At 44.6% G+C, this 17,389-nt stretch overlaps 1 protein-coding gene across 3 annotated transcripts; it reads left to right on the top strand.

Moving 5' to 3' along the window:
• Positions 1–655: 655 nt before the first annotated feature.
• gemin4 (gem (nuclear organelle) associated protein 4) lies at positions 656–16,262 on the top strand. 3 transcript variants are annotated; one of them, XM_070857049.1, is made up of 3 exons: positions 656–732; positions 5,389–5,491; positions 12,420–16,262. In XM_070857049.1, exons 2-3 carry the CDS (start codon positions 5,482–5,484, stop codon positions 15,683–15,685), a joined length of 3,276 nt encoding a protein of 1,091 aa, XP_070713150.1. In that variant the 5' UTR covers positions 656–732; positions 5,389–5,481; the 3' UTR covers positions 15,686–16,262. The 3 variants fall into 3 exon arrangements, with proteins under 3 accessions (XP_070713150.1, XP_070713152.1, XP_070713151.1); XM_070857051.1 differs by lacking the exon at positions 656–732 and adding an exon at positions 3,805–3,825; XM_070857050.1 differs by lacking the exon at positions 656–732 and adding an exon at positions 5,235–5,269.
• Positions 16,263–17,389: the final 1,127 nt, after the last annotated feature.

The following is a 17,389-nucleotide window of genomic DNA, read 5'->3' as shown; positions in this document are numbered from 1 at the left end:
GGTTGTTGAGGGAGAGAACATGTTCCTCAGATTAAATCACAGAGTTATTTGCAGCATGATAAATCTCAACAGCAATGCAGTGATATTGAGGTTTATTTTATTGTACACTTCAAAAGGGAATAGGACTTCCTTCCATTCATCTCTGGATCACGTCTTTTGAATGGACTGTGTATACATTTCTAAATTGTAAACTGCACACATTTTTTTTAAGTCAATGTCCTCCATACATGTTTCTTTGTCTTGTGACATGGAGGCAATAATTATTGATGCTATTTTGATTTTTGGTTAATTTTCACTGTCAGCAAAGCAAGTCTTATAACTAAAGCCATGATATTCCCCTTCCCCCCTCCCTATTGCTTCTATCCTATCAACTATCTGGTTTTGGACTTGGGCACATTAAAACATGTATAACAAAAGGCAATACACACAAAACAGGAAAACAAAGTGCATTATATATATATATATATATATATATTTAAAGACGAATATTTTCAGTCAAGCTGGAATAATCTTGCAGTATGCTTTTTTTCCCCCCTCAGCTTGTGTGTGTTGCAATGCTCACTGCTCATCTGGACAAGGCTCAGTTGCAGCGACCACGCAGTTGCTCAGCCTGCCTAGGGGGCAGCAGCGAGGGCGGCGGCGCTCGGCTGGCTGTGTGTGTGTGTGTGGGGCCGTGTTCCCGGAGAAGCAGCGAGTGAGGAGGGGTTGACGCATTGAGCGGTTGCTAGGGAGGTGAGTGATGGTGGAGGAGGCCTGGCGTTCCCATTGAAGCCGCAAATCCTCGAAAGGGGCCTTTTCTGTGTGTTTTGTTTGTGTGCGCGGCTTTATTAAGACGAGTGGGCGCGGGTTTGCAAGAGCAAAGGATGCCACACCTGCCCTTTGACCTCACCCCCTACCCACTGTTCAGGGCCTCCCAAACACTCCTTCCAGTGATTTACTTGTACTTCTTGCAATTTAGTCCACCGTGTTCGCTGCTCGCGGTGCGGTCCCCTCCATGTCGGGGAGACCACTCGCGGATTGGGTGACCGCTTGCTTTGCCGAACACCTCCGGTTCTGTCCGCAAGCGTGACCCCCTCCCCCGAGCTTCCGGCCGCCTGCCGCTTGAATTGTCCGCTCCGCTCTGACCTCTCCGTCCTCGGCCTCTTGCACTGTTCCAGCGAAGCTCAATGAGGAACAGCACCTCAGCTTTCAGTGAGGCCGATATTTGTCCCTCAGTCAGCATAGCATAGAAACATAGAAAATAGGTGCAGGAGCAGGCCATTCAGCCCTTCTAGCCTGCACCGCCATTCAATGAGTTCATGGCTGAACATGAAACTTCAGTACCCCCTTCCTGCTTTCTCGCCATACCCCTTGATCCCCGAGTAGTAAGGACTTCATCTAACTCCTTTTTGAATATATTTAGTGAATTGGCCTCAACTACTTTCTGTGGTAGAGAATTCCACAGGTTCACCACTCTCTGGGTGAAGAAGTTTCTCCTCATCTCGGTCCTAAATGGCTTACCCCTTATCCTCAGACTGTGACCCCTGGTTCTGGACTTCCCCAACATTGGGAACATTCTTTCTGCATCTAACCTGTCTAAACCCGTCAGAATTTTAAACGTTTCTATGAGGTCCCCTCTCATTCTTCTGAACTCCAGTGAATACAAGCCCAGTTGATCCAATCTTTCTTGATAGGTCAGTCCCGCCATCCCGGGAATCAGTCTGGTGAACCTTCGCTGCACTCCCTCAATAGCAAGAATGTCCTTCCTCAAGTTAGGAGACCAAAACTGTACACAATACTCCAGGTGTGGCCTCACCAAGGCCCTGTACAACTGTAGCAACACCTCCCTGCCCCTGTATTCAAATCCCCTCGCTATGAAGGCCAACATGCCATTTGCTTTCTTAACCGCCTGCTGTACCTGCATGCTAACCTTCAATGACTGATGTACCATGACACCCAGGTCTCGTTGCACCTTCCCTTTTCCTAATCTGTCACCATTCAGATAATAGTCTGTCTCTCTGTTTTTACCACCAAAGTGGATAACCTCACATTTATCCACATTATACTTCATCTGCCATGCATTTGCCCACTCACCTAACCTATCCAAGTCACTCTGCAGCCTAATAGCATCCTCCTCGCAGCTCACACTGCCACCCAACTTAGTATCATCTGCAAATTTGGAGATACTGCATTTAATCCCCTCGTCTAAATCATTAATGTACAATGTAAACAGCTGGGGCCCCAGCACAGAACCTTGCGGCACTCCACTAGTCACTAAAAACAGATTATCTGGTCGTCGTCACATTGCTGTTTGTGGAAGCTTGCTGTGCGCAAATTGCCTGCCGCGTTTCCCACATTACAACAGTGACTACGCTCCAAAAGTACATCATTGGCTGTAAAGCACTTTTGAGCCCTTCGGTGGTCGTGAAAGGCAGCGCTATACAAATCCAATTCTTTAGCCACTTTACAGACTCACTTTTCGGACTCAACATAGAGTTCAACAGTTTCAGACCATAACCTCTGCCGCTATTTTTTCAGATGGCAGCTGTTGATGATTCTGCTATGTACATTTACACCTCTTCTAGACTCATCTTTTGTTTCCTCACTGCCTGAAAGGGTAGTGGAGGCAGACTCAATCGTGGCTTTCAAAAAGGAATTTGTTAAGTACCTGAAGAAAAAAAAATTTGCAGGGCGACCGGGAATGGGCGGGGGAGTGAGACTAGCTGAAGTGCTCTTCCAGAGAGCCGGCACAGGCTCGACGGGTTGTATGGCCTCCTTCTGTGCTGTAAACATTCTCTGATTCCTTACTTGTCCCATTACCTTTCATTTTGCCTTGCACCATCATACTGTATGTCATTTAATCACACCTGCCTTCCACCCTATCACAGACCTTCCCTTTTGTTCTTTCCTCCCCTCTCACCTTTCCCTGCCCCTGCATTTGCTTAAAATCTGTTGCATCTCTAATTTTTTCCATTTCATTGACCTGAAACATGAATGTTTTTATTTCATATTTCCAACATCCTGCTTTTGTCCAGGTTGTCATAGTTTTCTGTTGCCTTGGTTCCAGCATTAAATTTCACTTAGGATTTAAAACAGAGATGAGGAGAAATTTCTTCTCTGAGGGTTGTAAATCTGTGGCATTCACTGCCTCAGAGAGCTGTGGAAGCTGGGACATTGAATACATTTAAGACAGAAATAGACAGTTTCTTAAACGATAAAGGGATAAGGGGTTATGGGGAGCGGGCGGGGAAGTGGACCTGAGTCCATGATCAGATTAGCCATGATCTTATTGAATGGCGGAGCAGGCTCGAGGGGCCGTATGGACTACTCCTGTTCCTATTTCTTATATTCTTACCTCTTTAAATTGAGCTAATATGTTTTTTTTTTGTACAATTAAAATCTGTATGATTTTAATTAAGTTACATTAGTATGGTCTGAAAAAGCACAGCATTTTGGCCTGCAACGTTTACACAGTGGATTCAGATGATTTAAAGTAAAATGCTGGAAATCTCAGCGGGTCAGGCAGCATCTGTGGAGAAAGAAACAGAGTTAACGTTTCAGGTCGATGACCCTTCATCCGAGCTCTCAAAAGTTAGAGATGTAACAGATTTTAAGCAAGTGTAGGGGGGAGGGGAGGAAAGAACGAAAAGGAAGGTTTGTGATCGGGTGGAAGGCAGGAGAGATTAAATGGCACAAGTCTGATTTGTACAAGGCAAAAGAAGATGGTAATCTGACACGTAAAGAAACAAAGGATGGGTCTGGAGGAGGTGTAAATGGCAATATCAGAATCACCGGCAATATCAGAATCACCAGCAATAGCTGCCGTCCGAAAAGATAGGGGCAGAGGTAATGATCTGAAATTGTTGAACTCAATGTGCGGAAGGTTGTAAAGTGCCAAATTGAAAGATGAAGTGTTGTTCCTTGAGATAATTTATATTTATGACTTCGATATAATGGGCAATGTGTGTGTTTAAAAGCTTTGGAGCAAACCGTAACATTTCAAAAGGCCAAATCAAGTCTTTGCTGCAGTTATATTGATTGGTTTCTGGTGGCTGCAGTGTCTCACACTTGATGTGATCCACGTTAATTGGAGTCCCAGTAGTGCAGTGACTGTGGAGCTCTGTATGCGAGCGAGTCTTCATCCACATACAAAGTTCTGTTCTCCTCGTGGCAACTTTTTTCTTTTATTGTGTAGAATTTGGGTGGAAAGGTCTGCTTCCTCCTAACATCAGAAACAAATCCTATTTGGAGTTTCCCGGAGGTCTGGGCATACATTTTTGAAATACAACTTTGTGCTAGGCTAAAGTTAGCAACTCTTTAAAAAGTTTTTTTTTGAACAGGCTTGAGATACTGGCAAGTGCAACGGTTAGCCCCATAGAATCACCATGAACGGAGGATGGGCACGTGGGTGACACAAATGGAACTTCTGATCAAAACTGTAATCTACTATCCCTTTACTAATTAAACTTGGGTGACACTAATCCAAATGCCTGGACTGGGCAGGGTTGAGTGGTAATTTTAAGATCATAATGAAAGAAATAGGAGCAAGAATAGGCCATTCGGCCCCTCAAGCCTGCTCCGCCATTCAATCAGATCATGGCTGATCTAGCGTCTCGTCGCCGAGAGCGTGCAAAAATCAAGCGCAGGCAGCGGAAAGAGCGTGCAGTAAACCTGTCCCACCCTCCCTTTCCCTCAACGACTATCTGTCCCACCTGTGACAGCGACTGTGGCTCTCGTATTGGACAGTTCAGCCACCTAAGAACTCATTTTTAGAGTGGAAGCAAGTCTTCCTCGATTCCGAGGGACTGCCTATGATGATGATGGCTGATCTTCTATCTCAACTCCACTTTCCTGCACTATCCCCATATCCCTTGATTCCCTTAATATCTAAAAAAAATCTATCGATCTCTGGCTTGAATATACTCAACGGCTGAGCATCCACAGCCCTCTGGGGTAGAGAATTCCAAAGATTCACCACCCTCTGAGTGAAGACATTTCTCCTCATCTCAGTCCTAATTCTCAGACCATGGTCCCTGGTTCTAGACTCCCCAGCCAGGGGAAACACCCTCCCTGCATCTACCCTGTCAAGCCCTGTAAGAATTGTGTATGTTTCAATGAGATCACCTCTCATTCTTCTAAATAGAGAATGTAAGCCTAGTCTACTCAATCTCTCCTCATAGGTCAATCCCCCCATCCCAGGAATCAGTCTGGTGAACCTTTGTTGCAGTCCCTCCATGGCATGTATATCCTTCCGTGGGTAAGGAGACCAAAACTGTACACAATACTTCAGGTGTGGTACGCAATACTCCAGGTGCAATAAAATTGTCCTTTATTGCGGAGGGAGATTCTTTACAAATTGTCTTTTAAAATTTATTTCAAAAGCTTTACTTGAATGTATTGTTTTGAAAGGTTTTGCGGTCGTTGACATCACAAGTTTGATTGTCCAATCAAATCATCAGGAATTGCACAGTGTATTGGAGAACCGGGAAAGAATCTCTCAAAATGGAGTTGGGTAAGTTTTATTTTCTATTTTCTTTTCTTTTAAACCATGTTTTGTGTCTTAGTTCCTCCAAAGCATAAACTGAGCAGAGGGTGCCTCTGTTGCAGTGCCAGGGTTGCTAAATTTCGCTGAAGTTGGAGAAAGCATCCACACTCTCTAGTTGAACCCATTAAAAATACATCGGGTACTAAACTTGCTGTTTGAATACTTCGGCTGGCTGATTTCTCCAGAGAAGCTGCTGAATTTTGTTCCTTTTATTAAAAAAAAGAAGTAAGTAGGCTTTAAAATATGGACGCGACTGCTGCCAACGGACTGGACGTCGTTGCACGTGCTCAGTTCCAGTGTTTTTTTTTTAAAAAAGGCAGTGAAGTTGAGCACACACCCTGCTTAGATGATGGGAAGAGGAAAAAAAAGATAAACATATAAAACTTGAGATAAAGTTGACCCTGAATTGTTAATAGGAAAATGATGCGCATTTTAAATTTTATTTGCATTTCTTTATAATATTATTTCCAACAAAGGAAAAAAACGCTACAAAACACCTTTTAAATAACAAGTATGTTTATCGACCCAAACTAGCAGGAATGTTTTAATATTCGTTTCTCTGTATTCCTTGCCTGTGTTTACTCTCCAATTGGAGTCGCCACAGAACTCCAAATCTTAACTGTAAAGATGGAAAATATTGCAAATAATAAATGGATTTTGATCATCAAACGTAAATAAGAGTTGGCATTTACGCAGATCCCCGTCTGTTGTGAACGTTATTTTTTAAATTTGGGACCTTTCGGTTCGTTGGCAGTAGTCACTCCGTTAAAATCATAGAATAGAATCATAGATCAGCCATGATCTTATTGAATGGTGGAGCAGGCTCGAGGGGCCAAATGCCTATTCCTGCTCCTATTTCTTATGTTCTTAAATTTACAGCATGGAAGGAGGCCATTTCGGCCCATCGTGTCCGTGCCGGCCGACAAAGAGCTACCCAACCTAATCCCACTTTCCAGCTCTTGGTCCGTAGCCCTGTGGGTTACGGCACTTCAAGAGTATATCCAAATACTTTTTAAATGTGGTGAAAGTTTTTGCCTCTACCACCCTTTCAGGCACTGAGTTCCAGACCCCCACCACCCTCTGGGTGAAGTCACTTCCCCTCAAATCCCCTCTAAACCTCCTATCAATTACTTTAAATCTATGCCCCCTGGTTGTTGACTCCTCTGCTAAGGGAAATAGGTCCTTCCTATCCACTCTACCTAGGCCCCTCATAATTTTATACACCTCAATAAGGTCTCCCCTCAGCCTCCTCTGTTCCAAAGAAAACAAACCCAGCCTATCCAATTTTTCCTCATAGCTAAATGTATTAATGAGATTGCCCCTGTGCTGTATGGTGCGTAGTGAGAAAAAGTCAGACTGAGGGCGAGCAGAAATATGTAGCTGCAGTGCCCTCATCCTGTCAGGAGATCAAACAACTTGACACAGACCAAGGATCAAACTTGAAGCTATGTGATGTTGGGCTACCTTTGCAGATTCAACTACAAAATGGTGCATCACTTTAAAGGTTCAGTGAGCTGGATGTTGTGCGGAAAGTAACAAAAATCAGTGTGTTCTTGCAGACGTCGGGGTTTTATTTTGATTTTTTTCCCCCCTTCTTTCTTGAAGGTGCTGTCTTTTCCTGGGGTGCAGTTATAGAGGTATTGACCCCCTCCCCCCCTACAGTGCCACCCCCTAGTGACTGCAACAGCAACAACAACTTGCATTTATATGGTGCCTCTAACGGAATAAAACGTCCTAATGTGCTTCACAGAAGCCGTGTCAAACAAAATTGTGACACCGAACCACATGAGATATTAGGACAGATGAAGAGGTAGGTTTTAAGGAGCATTTTGGAGGAGGAGAGAGAGGTAGAGAGGCGAAAGAGATTTAGGGAGGGAATTCCAGAGTTTAGGGCCCAGGCAGTTGAAGGCACAGCCGCCATGAAAATCGAGGCATATGCAAGAGGCCAGAAATGGAGGAGCGCAGATATCTCTGAGGGTTATAGGGCTGGAGTAGGTTACAGAGATAGGGAGGGGTGAGGCCATGGAGGGATTTGAATCACTAGAAATTTGATGAATTTGCAGTTTTGTTATACGGCCTGTACTTTTTAAGGTCCAATCATTACAAATAATTTCTAAATAGAATTTAACATTTTATATAAATATATCTCCTCAGATACGTTGGCTTAGAGAATTTACTGGGCTACACAGCTCAATGGTGCAATTTTAGTACACACAGTTGAAAGAACATAGTAATCGATAACTGACGCATTTTCTGATCGTTCCGCCCTCTTGCACTGTTGGGTTCAGTGACTCTCTCCCAGCAGGCCTTCCATCAGCACTTGCAGTTCAAATCAATAACATCCAGAAACAAATAGTGAACAGATAAATAAAATAATGTTCTTAACGTAAGTTAACCATTGTATAATGATGCCATGGCTGATTTCTCTTTTCCTTCCCCAATTAAGAATAACAATGATAAAACTCACTCTAATTATTTAGTTCTCTACTACCATAAATGTGGAAATAGATTTTCTTGCAATAGAATATAAAACATTTTATAATTTGAACCCATTGGTTTTTCTTCGCTCTTGGGTTATTGCATTTATTGCCCATCCCTTACCCTTGAGAAGGTGGTGGTGGGCCGCCTTAAACCGCTGCAGTCTATCTGGTGAAAGCACTCTCAATAATGATGTTGGGTAGCATGTTATTTTACTTTATGGTCTCTGCGTTGTTCCAATTCTGGCCTCTTGTGCATCCCCGATTTTAATCGCTCCACCATTGGTGGCCTTGCTTTCAGCTGCCATGGATCAGGAATTCCCTCCCTAAACCTCTCTGCCTCTTTATCTCTCTCTCCTCCTTTGGCCCCTTTTAAAACCTACCTCTTTGACCAAGCATTTGGTCATCTGTGCTAATATCTCCTTATGTGGCTCAGTGTCAAATTTTGTTTGTGAACACTCCCGCGATGCGCCTTGAGATGTTTTGCTACGTTAAAGGCGCTATATAAATACAAGTTGTTGATTACTGAAAATGTCTTGCCCTATGGGTATATTATACATTTTGATGGCATCTTTGTTGAAAAAAAAATACAACTGCTGCTGCTTTTTCCCTTTCCCTCATTTAAATCTTTACTTACCTGTCTGTCCTTCTGCTTTCCTTGGTCAGGCACCTGTTTTTTAAATGTCTCCAATTGTCATTCTCGAGTCAGCTGGTAGGAGGTGTGTGAGAGCATTCAATGGTGACTTTTCTTTCCCTCCTCATTTCATGGGAAAATGGATCACAAGGTGTATATCGATGAGAGCCACCTGGCTCGTCCAGCCAGCAAGACTCTCGTACGGCCTCCAAATGCTTCTTAAATAATTAGTGTTGTTACTTCCCTTGCCCTCCCTGGAAGTCTGCTCGCTAGCCTGATCATTTTTTGTATGGTAAGCTTTCTTTTTACTAATTTGAACCCATTCCCACTTGTTCTTGTGGGCCGTAATTTGCGGCCCCTGTCGGCATGTTCGAGGCGCGCATGCACCCGTAGGGACCGCACAAGTGCCGGGTTTAGGCATGCGCTAAACCTCACAACTTGCAATCTGCCAAGAATCCTCTTGACAGATCATCCACATCCCCGGGGACAGGGCCTTCGTGGACGGAAAGTTGGGCTATCTGCCCAGCGAATTCCCGTGAAATTCTTACGCCTGGTAAAAGTGTAAGGCCTGCTTTTACCAGCGTAAGAATTTTTAAAAAACATGCCATTTTTTTCCCCATTCATTTAAGCAAATAAACACACACGTAATAAGGCACTGTTATTTTTAGCCCCTTTAGAACATTTTTATTTATTTTTCAAAAAATTTAATTTTTGTTTTAAATGTTTAATTATACAGGTATTGTCTTTTAATTTTAAATATGTGATGTTTTTAAAAAATGTATTTTTTGTGATTCGCATTCATGCTATCGGAATTCTGTGTATATGGAATCCCCATAAGCAGGAATGGGGAACCCCTTCTTTGGTTGGGCAAGCCCACGTGATCCATGGGGCGCTTGCATACCATATGCGCCCCTGGCATCCGTGGGCCTTTACTTTACGCAGGCCTATGCTTAGAGGTCCAGGATCGCAAGTCTCTGTAGATCCCGAGGCAGAAGGTAAGTTTGTAGATTTTTTGCTGGTCGTTGACTTCCGCCCACGGGAAACCTCCGACCCTAAATACAGGCCCATTGTCATAGTTTGTACAACTCTATAACTTCTCAGTTACCTCTTCAAGGTTGAAGAGCCCAAGTTTCTCCAGTCTTTGCTCATATCTCAGTCCCTTGACAGTAATAATCAGTCTCGTGGCTGTTCTCTGAACTGCTTCCAAAGCTTGAAAGTTTCCTTTGTGTTTTAGTGACCAGAAGTGGACATTGTACTGTATTCTGACCAGAGTGCTATGTAGTGTAAGCATACCTTCTAATTGAAGATTTCATTGAAACATACAAAATTCTTGCAGGGATTGACAGGGTAGATGCAGGGAAGATGTCTCCCCTGGCTGGGGAGTCCAGAACCACAGGTCACAGTTTCAGAATAAAGGGTCGGCCATTTGGGACTGAGATGAGAAGGAATTTCTTCACTCAGTGTGGTGAATTTTTGGAATTTTCTACCCCAGAGAGCTGTGGAAGCTCAGTCGTTGAGCATATTCAAGATCGATAGATTTTTGGATATTATGGGGATAGTGCAGGCAAGTAGATTTGAGGTAGAAGATCAGCCTTGTTATTGAATGGCAGGACAGGCTCGAGGGGCTAAATGGCCTACTCCGGCTCCTATTTCTTATTTTCTTATGTTAATGTGCTCTACTGTTTTGGCTATATATTTGCATTCTATTTGCTATGTTGATTACTGCTATGCAAAGAGTGGGTGTGTTGTACATCAAGACTATTCATAACCTTTCGACCTCTCGCAACTTCATCTTTAGCTATTACAAGACCATTCATGAAGAACTCATTTGCTCTTTCTTCCTACATGTACTATTTTGCACTTGTCCATGTTGACCTCCACTCATTTACTTCCCTGCTGGCACATGGGTGGGCTGGGCAAGCTATCATCCTTCAACTTCATGGTATAGACCGTCAGCATTTTTAGAATTATAGGGCCCGATATTGGTGGTCTTACCACCGACTGCCGGCGTGTTTTGTTGTGGATCTCCCCTCTTTGCCATTTTCCTCTTGGACTGGAGTGGGCGGGAGTGGAATACCGCCGGGATCTCTGGTGGCCAAGTAGCATAAGTGGCCTCCCGCCCGCCGAGCTGCCAAATTGGGGCGGGAGTCAGCAGGAGTTAGTGCCAGCAGGGGGAAGGACCGCTGCATGGAGGCTGTTCTAACCCCGACGGTAAGTACGAAGAATGGAAACAAAGGTTAGTGAACATTTTTTTTTTTTAAACATTTTTTTTTTTTACAGCGGCTTACCTGGGTGGAGTCCCCTGAAGGTGTTGCGGTGTTTTTTTTGCTATAATTTTTATTTGCCGTCCCGGGACCCGATTGCATCCTCGGCAGCAAGAGCCTTTGCCGCCGAGATTGAAAGCTGCCGCCCAGATTGACGGCGTAAGCCATTGTTTGGCCGCCTGGTGGTACTGCCACCTGTTTTAGAGGAATCTTCCTGGCAAAGTACTGCCCGGTCTCTCGGCAGCCATCGGCGGGCCTTGGCTTCGACCGAATTCAGGCCCATAGAGTATATTATAGGATTTGTACTTTACTGAATCGTCTCCCAACCCAACATACAGTAGAGAGGCATCTGTGATGTCTTTGAGTTACATTTTATACTTTTTAAATGCGGGTTTGGAAAAGACATTTTGAGCCGCATGTTCTCATGTATGACGTTACGAATGAAGCTTGCTGGCCAAATCTTCTTATTCATAGGGCTGGAAATTCCCCAACGTTGTGCCCGTTTTTTCGGCGCTATTTCGCCGTTTTGGGGGAAAAACGGTGAACCGGGAAATTCGGTGAAGTCTTGCACCGACGGTTTTTAAGTACCGCTGGGGACCGGACCGTCGGCGTGCAAGACTGGAAAAAGCGCTTTCGCCTAAAATTTGCCTCACAGCGCACCCGTAGATAGGACGGGAACAATCTGAGCTGCAACCCTTGGAACAGCGGTGTAGGTATGAAGATCTGCAAATAGGTAAGTTAAAGGTTTTATTTTTTAATTCTTTTGCAGCGATTCGATAGTTAAGTGTCTTGTGAATGTTTTGTGATTTTTTTTTTTGTGGGGGTGGCTGGCCGGGGAGGGGGGGTTTTCCCTAGACCCAACTCGCAGCGGTATCGGCCTTGGAGAAAATTTGTGGTATGCGCCACGAATCCTCGTGCAACGCTAATTTTTATCGCTGGGCGCATTTTATCCCGAATGTTAGGCCTCAGAGTCATAGTAGAGACATAGTGGTATTTTTGGCAGAAAAATACCGCTATGACCAAAAATGGAATTTATAGCCCATAAACTGGCTTGCATGCCAGTTCAGAAGAGCATACTTCCTCATCAATGAGTTAGCCATTGTAACAGCCCTACAACCCTCCATGATCTCCACGCTCCTCCAACTCTGCCCTCTTGCGCATCCTCGATTTTCATCACTCCACCATTGCCGGCCGTGCCTTCAGCTGCCTGGGCCCTAAGCTCTGGAATTCCCTCCCTAAACCTCTCCAGCTCTCTCCTTTTAAGTCGCTCCTTAATACCTACCCCTTTGACCAAGCTTTTGGTCACATATCCTCATATCTCTTTATGTGGCTCAGTGCCACATTTTGTCTGATAACGCTCCTGTGAAGCACCTTGGGGTGCTTTTGCTACATTAAAGGTGCTATATAAATGCAAGTTGTAACTAAAATGTATTTTAATTATTGATGTAGTAATGAAAGTTTCGAAATAAAGAATTTGGCTTTCAACAAGTGGGAGTTATTGATTGTTCTGCTCTTTTCAGGATCTTGGATCTGCTGTGAGAAGATGGCTGTTCTCCATGGTGGCTTTCTGTTGGCCAAGAAACAAAGTCAACACAAGATACTTTTGGAAATGAAGAAATCTGATTGGGCAACCTTAGGAAAACCTATTGTCTGTGCAGTGCATGAGATCTGTGGTAGGGAGACTGATATGGCACAAGATGCCGTAGAAACCAAGCGATGGCAGAAGAAAGTACTTGCTTTTATATGGGCAAAGCTGCTGAACCCTCATGCAAGTGGAACTAATATTGAGGGGAGATCAGATGCGGAGAGTGACCGAAGGTGGAAGGAAGACCTCTTCTTTTCAACAGAAAGCATGATCCCAGAGATCAGTCACACGGTTTTATTTGAGCTGGTAAAATCACTGGGGGCCTCGCAAGTCTTTGTCGAGCTGCTTTCCGCGTTGCCGGCAGACAGACGCCACCTGGAGATGACCCATTTCGTGGACCATGTTCTTGATGGCACCTCCGGTGAAGATGTGGCCATCTTTCTCGACGTATGGTGGGAACTAATGAAGCAAAATGAAGGGCAAAGGGATGAAATGGTCCAAACATTTGGAGTTGAGGCTAAAAAATACCTGGCACGTGTGTCTGATGAATTCTGTCATTCCTCCAAGAGACTCAAACTAGATCCTGACGTTTCTCCTTTGTTCCCTTCAGAGAGCTTGCCTGGATCTTCAGCTAACCTGTCCATTCCTTCTCTCCTACTAGATGGACTTAAGAGAATGAAAAGTCATATAACCCCTTATATTTATAAGTGCTCTGCTCTCGCAAAGCTGTCAGACCTGATATGCAAATCGGTGCTTTCTGACAATATTATTGAATTGTCCGCTGAAGTATATTTGCAGAAATTTTCCCAGCTGATTGTATTGGATAATCCCATGGTCCAAACGTTTCCAGTTACAGAGAGTTTCATCAGGAGTGTCAAGGAGGCAGAGAGAGAGCTGAGAGCCTCTTATCAAAATACCGCGTTCAAGCTGTCCCAGGAAGCGCTGACTCCGGGGATTGAGGCGTTTGCTGATATCTTCCAGTCGTGGGAGACTGACATCCAAACTGAGCTCGAGAACGACTCCAACTTTCAGAGGCGAAGCCTTGCCATTTACAGGACAGTGGAAAGTTTGAAGTGCTTGAGTGAAATCTGTCCGGTGCTTCAAAACTCCAATACACTATCTCAGGATGCAAAGAAAACTCTATCTGATCTCCTGCTGAGCTCCACCTCCTTTGTGGAGAAAGTTGGCTCCTACGTGGTGTTAGATGATGCCGCTACCTCCGATAAAGTTAAGCTGTCTGTAGCCTTGACGATAATTGACGGAAGAATGGAAAGATACGCAGAGATATGCAAAATATTTGCATCAAGTCCTGGTTGGGCTCTTTCAGAGGATGGCTGGCTTGATTGCCTTGAAAGAAACCGAGAGATTTTTCAAGATGCTGATTTAGTATTGAGGTTAGTTGGAACACTTAAATCATCTTGTAGCGTCAATGAAACATCAAAAGTCAAGCGATTGAAGAATGTCGTTTTGGATTGCCTGTCTGCCCTCTCGATCGCCGACAAAAATAAAGCCCTATTGGGAGTCCTGTCCTCCTATGGGAGCAACGGCCTCTGTAAAGATGGGGGAGTTTTTAAGGGTTGGTTTGACGAGGAGGTGAACATGGCATTCAATTGCATTACACAAAGTGAGACTGTAAACAGCATTGACAAAGCAGTGACTGCCATCGCACGAGTTGCTTTCTTAAACCCAGAAGCCACCCTGCAGAAAACGTGCCACTTGGCTGCGGTGAATCTAGGTGCTCATAAGCTACTCGCCCAGATCCTAAAGACCCTACCAGCACTGTCTTTTGAGGACAACCAGTCTTCGGACGGGCTAAATCTCTTGGCCAAGTGTCTCGTGGAAACTGCTTGGGGCAGCCTCGCCACCACCAAGGAGGAAAATCAGTTTCTTGAGTTCCTGATCTCGCTGATGGAACCAGGAGAAGTAATTGATCATGAACCCCCAATTCCTCTTCTCCAACCTGCAGATGCCTCAAAGATATTTGTCCTTCCTCATCTGATGGAAAGTAACTCCAATATTGAGTTTCCTCTCAAAGTTCTTAACAGTGCTCTAAAAATGCCAGTGACTGACGATGGGGCCAAAGAGCACTGGCTCATTGCCTGTTGCCCATTCCCTCTCATTTTTGCTCTTTCTCAGCTTCTGGATCGCTGTATCTTATGCTGGGAGGAGGACAGTAATAAGACATCCAATCGCATTTCCATAGAAACAAAAGGCCTCCTAATTGAGACGGTGGATATGGTTTGTGTCACTGTTGAACAGATAATTTCTGTAAATCCGGAGACATGGTCAACATCTGTTTGTTGGCTGTACAGAAAAACGGAGCAGTTGGACTGGACGGTGCGTCTATGGTTAAAAAGCATCTTTGGGGGCCATTTTAAGTACGAGGTACCTGCCACGTTGTTTGAGGTGTGTGATCTTGCTGACGATGGGTGGTCCCCACTTAACCTTCCACAGTATGGTCCAGGCACTGGGCTGCTAGCCTGGATGGAATGTTGTTGCATCTCCACTCATATGATGGAGCAGATGTTGTCCCATCTAACTATTGATGCTAAAAATGTCGAGGAGGTCAACATGTTCAGCAAAGGCTTTCTCATTGCTCTGATCCAGGTCCTGCCTTGGTGCAGCTCCAGTGAATGGAAGCGTCTCAACCATGTTGTGAAGAGCCTTCTGCAGCGCGAGTTACTTCACGTGCCGTATACCCTGGAATACGTTCATTACATGCCGCTGCTTAACCTCCGACCTTTTGCGCATCACCTGCAGTTCTCTCAGCTTTTGCTGAGGGCCTTTCAGCTGATCTGCAGTTGTAGCTGCTCTGACTGGCTGTCAACACCGGCATGGAACTACGTGGCAAGGCAGTGTGCTGGCAGCATGTCGGACATCTTGGAGTCTGTGAAGTGCAAACTCAAAGGACATGGAGCTCAGAATCCAGACGGAGGTCAGGAGGCCATCTTTGTGGTCGTGCAGCTCTTTTGCCACGTGATTCACATCATAGTGATGATGCCCAGTGGGACCTCCGAGGCTCTGTACTACGTAGCCTTGGAGCTGCTTTCCCAGTATGAGACCCTGACGATGGCCAACACCTGTACCTCTGGGTTACTCAGCAAAGTCAATGAAAAACACTTCCTCCACTCCATCGCCGAGAACCTGGTCAGTGAGGAGCAGCGTTCTGTATTACTGCAGAAAATCAGCAAAATCTGTTGAGCCATTGAGTACTGTAATTGTGTTTATCCTTGACCTGCTGGTCTCTGGCAGTGCGGGAGTTTTTTTTTACTGTACGATCAAGATAAATCTTTATTTTTGAAGACTCCTTCAGTCCTCGTGCTGCCATTAGAAGCTATGTTCTATCCAGATCTGTACAGTTATTCAAAAGGGATAGAGACTAAAAGTTACCTGGGAGCGATTGCAAGATAAATGATCTCGTCAATGAGTTGATATAATGGTTTTAAACTGGAAGTGTGAACCTGGCGTGGTTTACAACCATCATCTGGACTTCAAATTGAGAATCTAAGCCTTGAAATCACTACCGAGTATGTGCAAATGTTGTTTCCGTTGAGACTGTACCTCAACTCTTTTTAGGTTATTTTCTTTGTGTTGCCTTTCTAAGGTCTGTGCGTCATCCCCGAGCAGGCCAAGTGCTGCCAGACTTCTGCCACAGGGAACCATCGACCGCGAGGAGGTGTGCAAGAACACCCAGAACAAAACAGTCTTCCCCCTCACTTATTTCTTTTCCTCTCGCTGTTAAAGGCTTTTCCAGACATTAAAAATCTTCAAAAAGGAATGTTTTTTCTGTACCATTTTTGTTATGACTGTGACACGAACGCTTATTTTCGGTGCATTTATAGTGCTGGTCAATCTTAATTTTTATTTGAACGGAAACAGCAAGCTGCTTCTGTGAAATCCAAGGGAAAGGTAACCTTGACACTAGTAAAAGCATGTGTGTAAATATGATGGGAGGGTTTGTTCCCCTTCTGCATGTATGCCTGGCAACTTGTAAGGTACCTGCAGTCGTGAACTGAGTGTCACTATCTCGCTCGCTCTCCTCTGCTCACTATTCGAGCATCATCCTGCAGAGCAAAGATAACCCCCAGGTTCTTTTCTCCACTACCAACCATCTCCTTAACCCCCTCCACCCTCACCTCCAGCAACACGTGTGAGGAGCTCATGGACTCCTTTATCACTAAGATGGATATCATCTCTTCATCTGCCTCTATGGCACCCTCCTCCTCCCCCCCCCCCCCCCCCGTCCTCTCCATGCCCTCTAAGAATGCCTTCCCCCTGCCCTAGCACTGAACCAAAGTTTGCTAGCCTCTTTCCTATCGCTCCTTGTGCTGTCTCCAAACTCGTCTCATCCATAATGGCACATCTGCATTTGCAGAAGCTTGAAAATAGATTGCTTCTGGTCATTATCACATTGCTGTTTGTGGGAGTTTGCTGTGTTCGAATTGGCTGCCACATTCCAACAGTGTCCGCACTTCAAAAGTTCTTCATTGGCTGTTTAGTAGCGTTTTGGGACATTCTGAGGTGGTAGAAGACTATATAAATGCAAGCCTTTTTCTTTATTTACTCCACCCTGAGTTGGAGTTGTGTTTGACCTGGAAAACCTTTGTTTAAAAAATAAAGTGGGAATATTGATAACCAAAAATAGAGTATAAATAATTGGGAAATGATCCTTGAAGACTAGAATCATCAACCACAATACATGTAAAATATTGTCAGGTGGAAAAAATATGACCGATGCAGAAGGAAAATCTCATGGAGCAAATAAATCTATAAACCCCCCCCCCTCCCTCGGGCCGAAGCCAACCAACCACTTGGACCTTTCACCTCTGGGAGGGCAGTATATTGTTGAAGTGAGATTTGATTTTAATTGAGCAAGTGGATCGTCATTAACTTCAGTGTAGAGGG

This window comes from Pristiophorus japonicus, chromosome 16, assembly GCF_044704955.1.
Source record: "Pristiophorus japonicus isolate sPriJap1 chromosome 16, sPriJap1.hap1, whole genome shotgun sequence".
In the NCBI taxonomy this organism is placed as follows: Eukaryota; Metazoa; Chordata; class Chondrichthyes; family Pristiophoridae; genus Pristiophorus; species Pristiophorus japonicus.
Note: the sequence above shows the minus strand (reverse complement) of the source record. Positions and strands in the feature narration are given on the sequence as shown.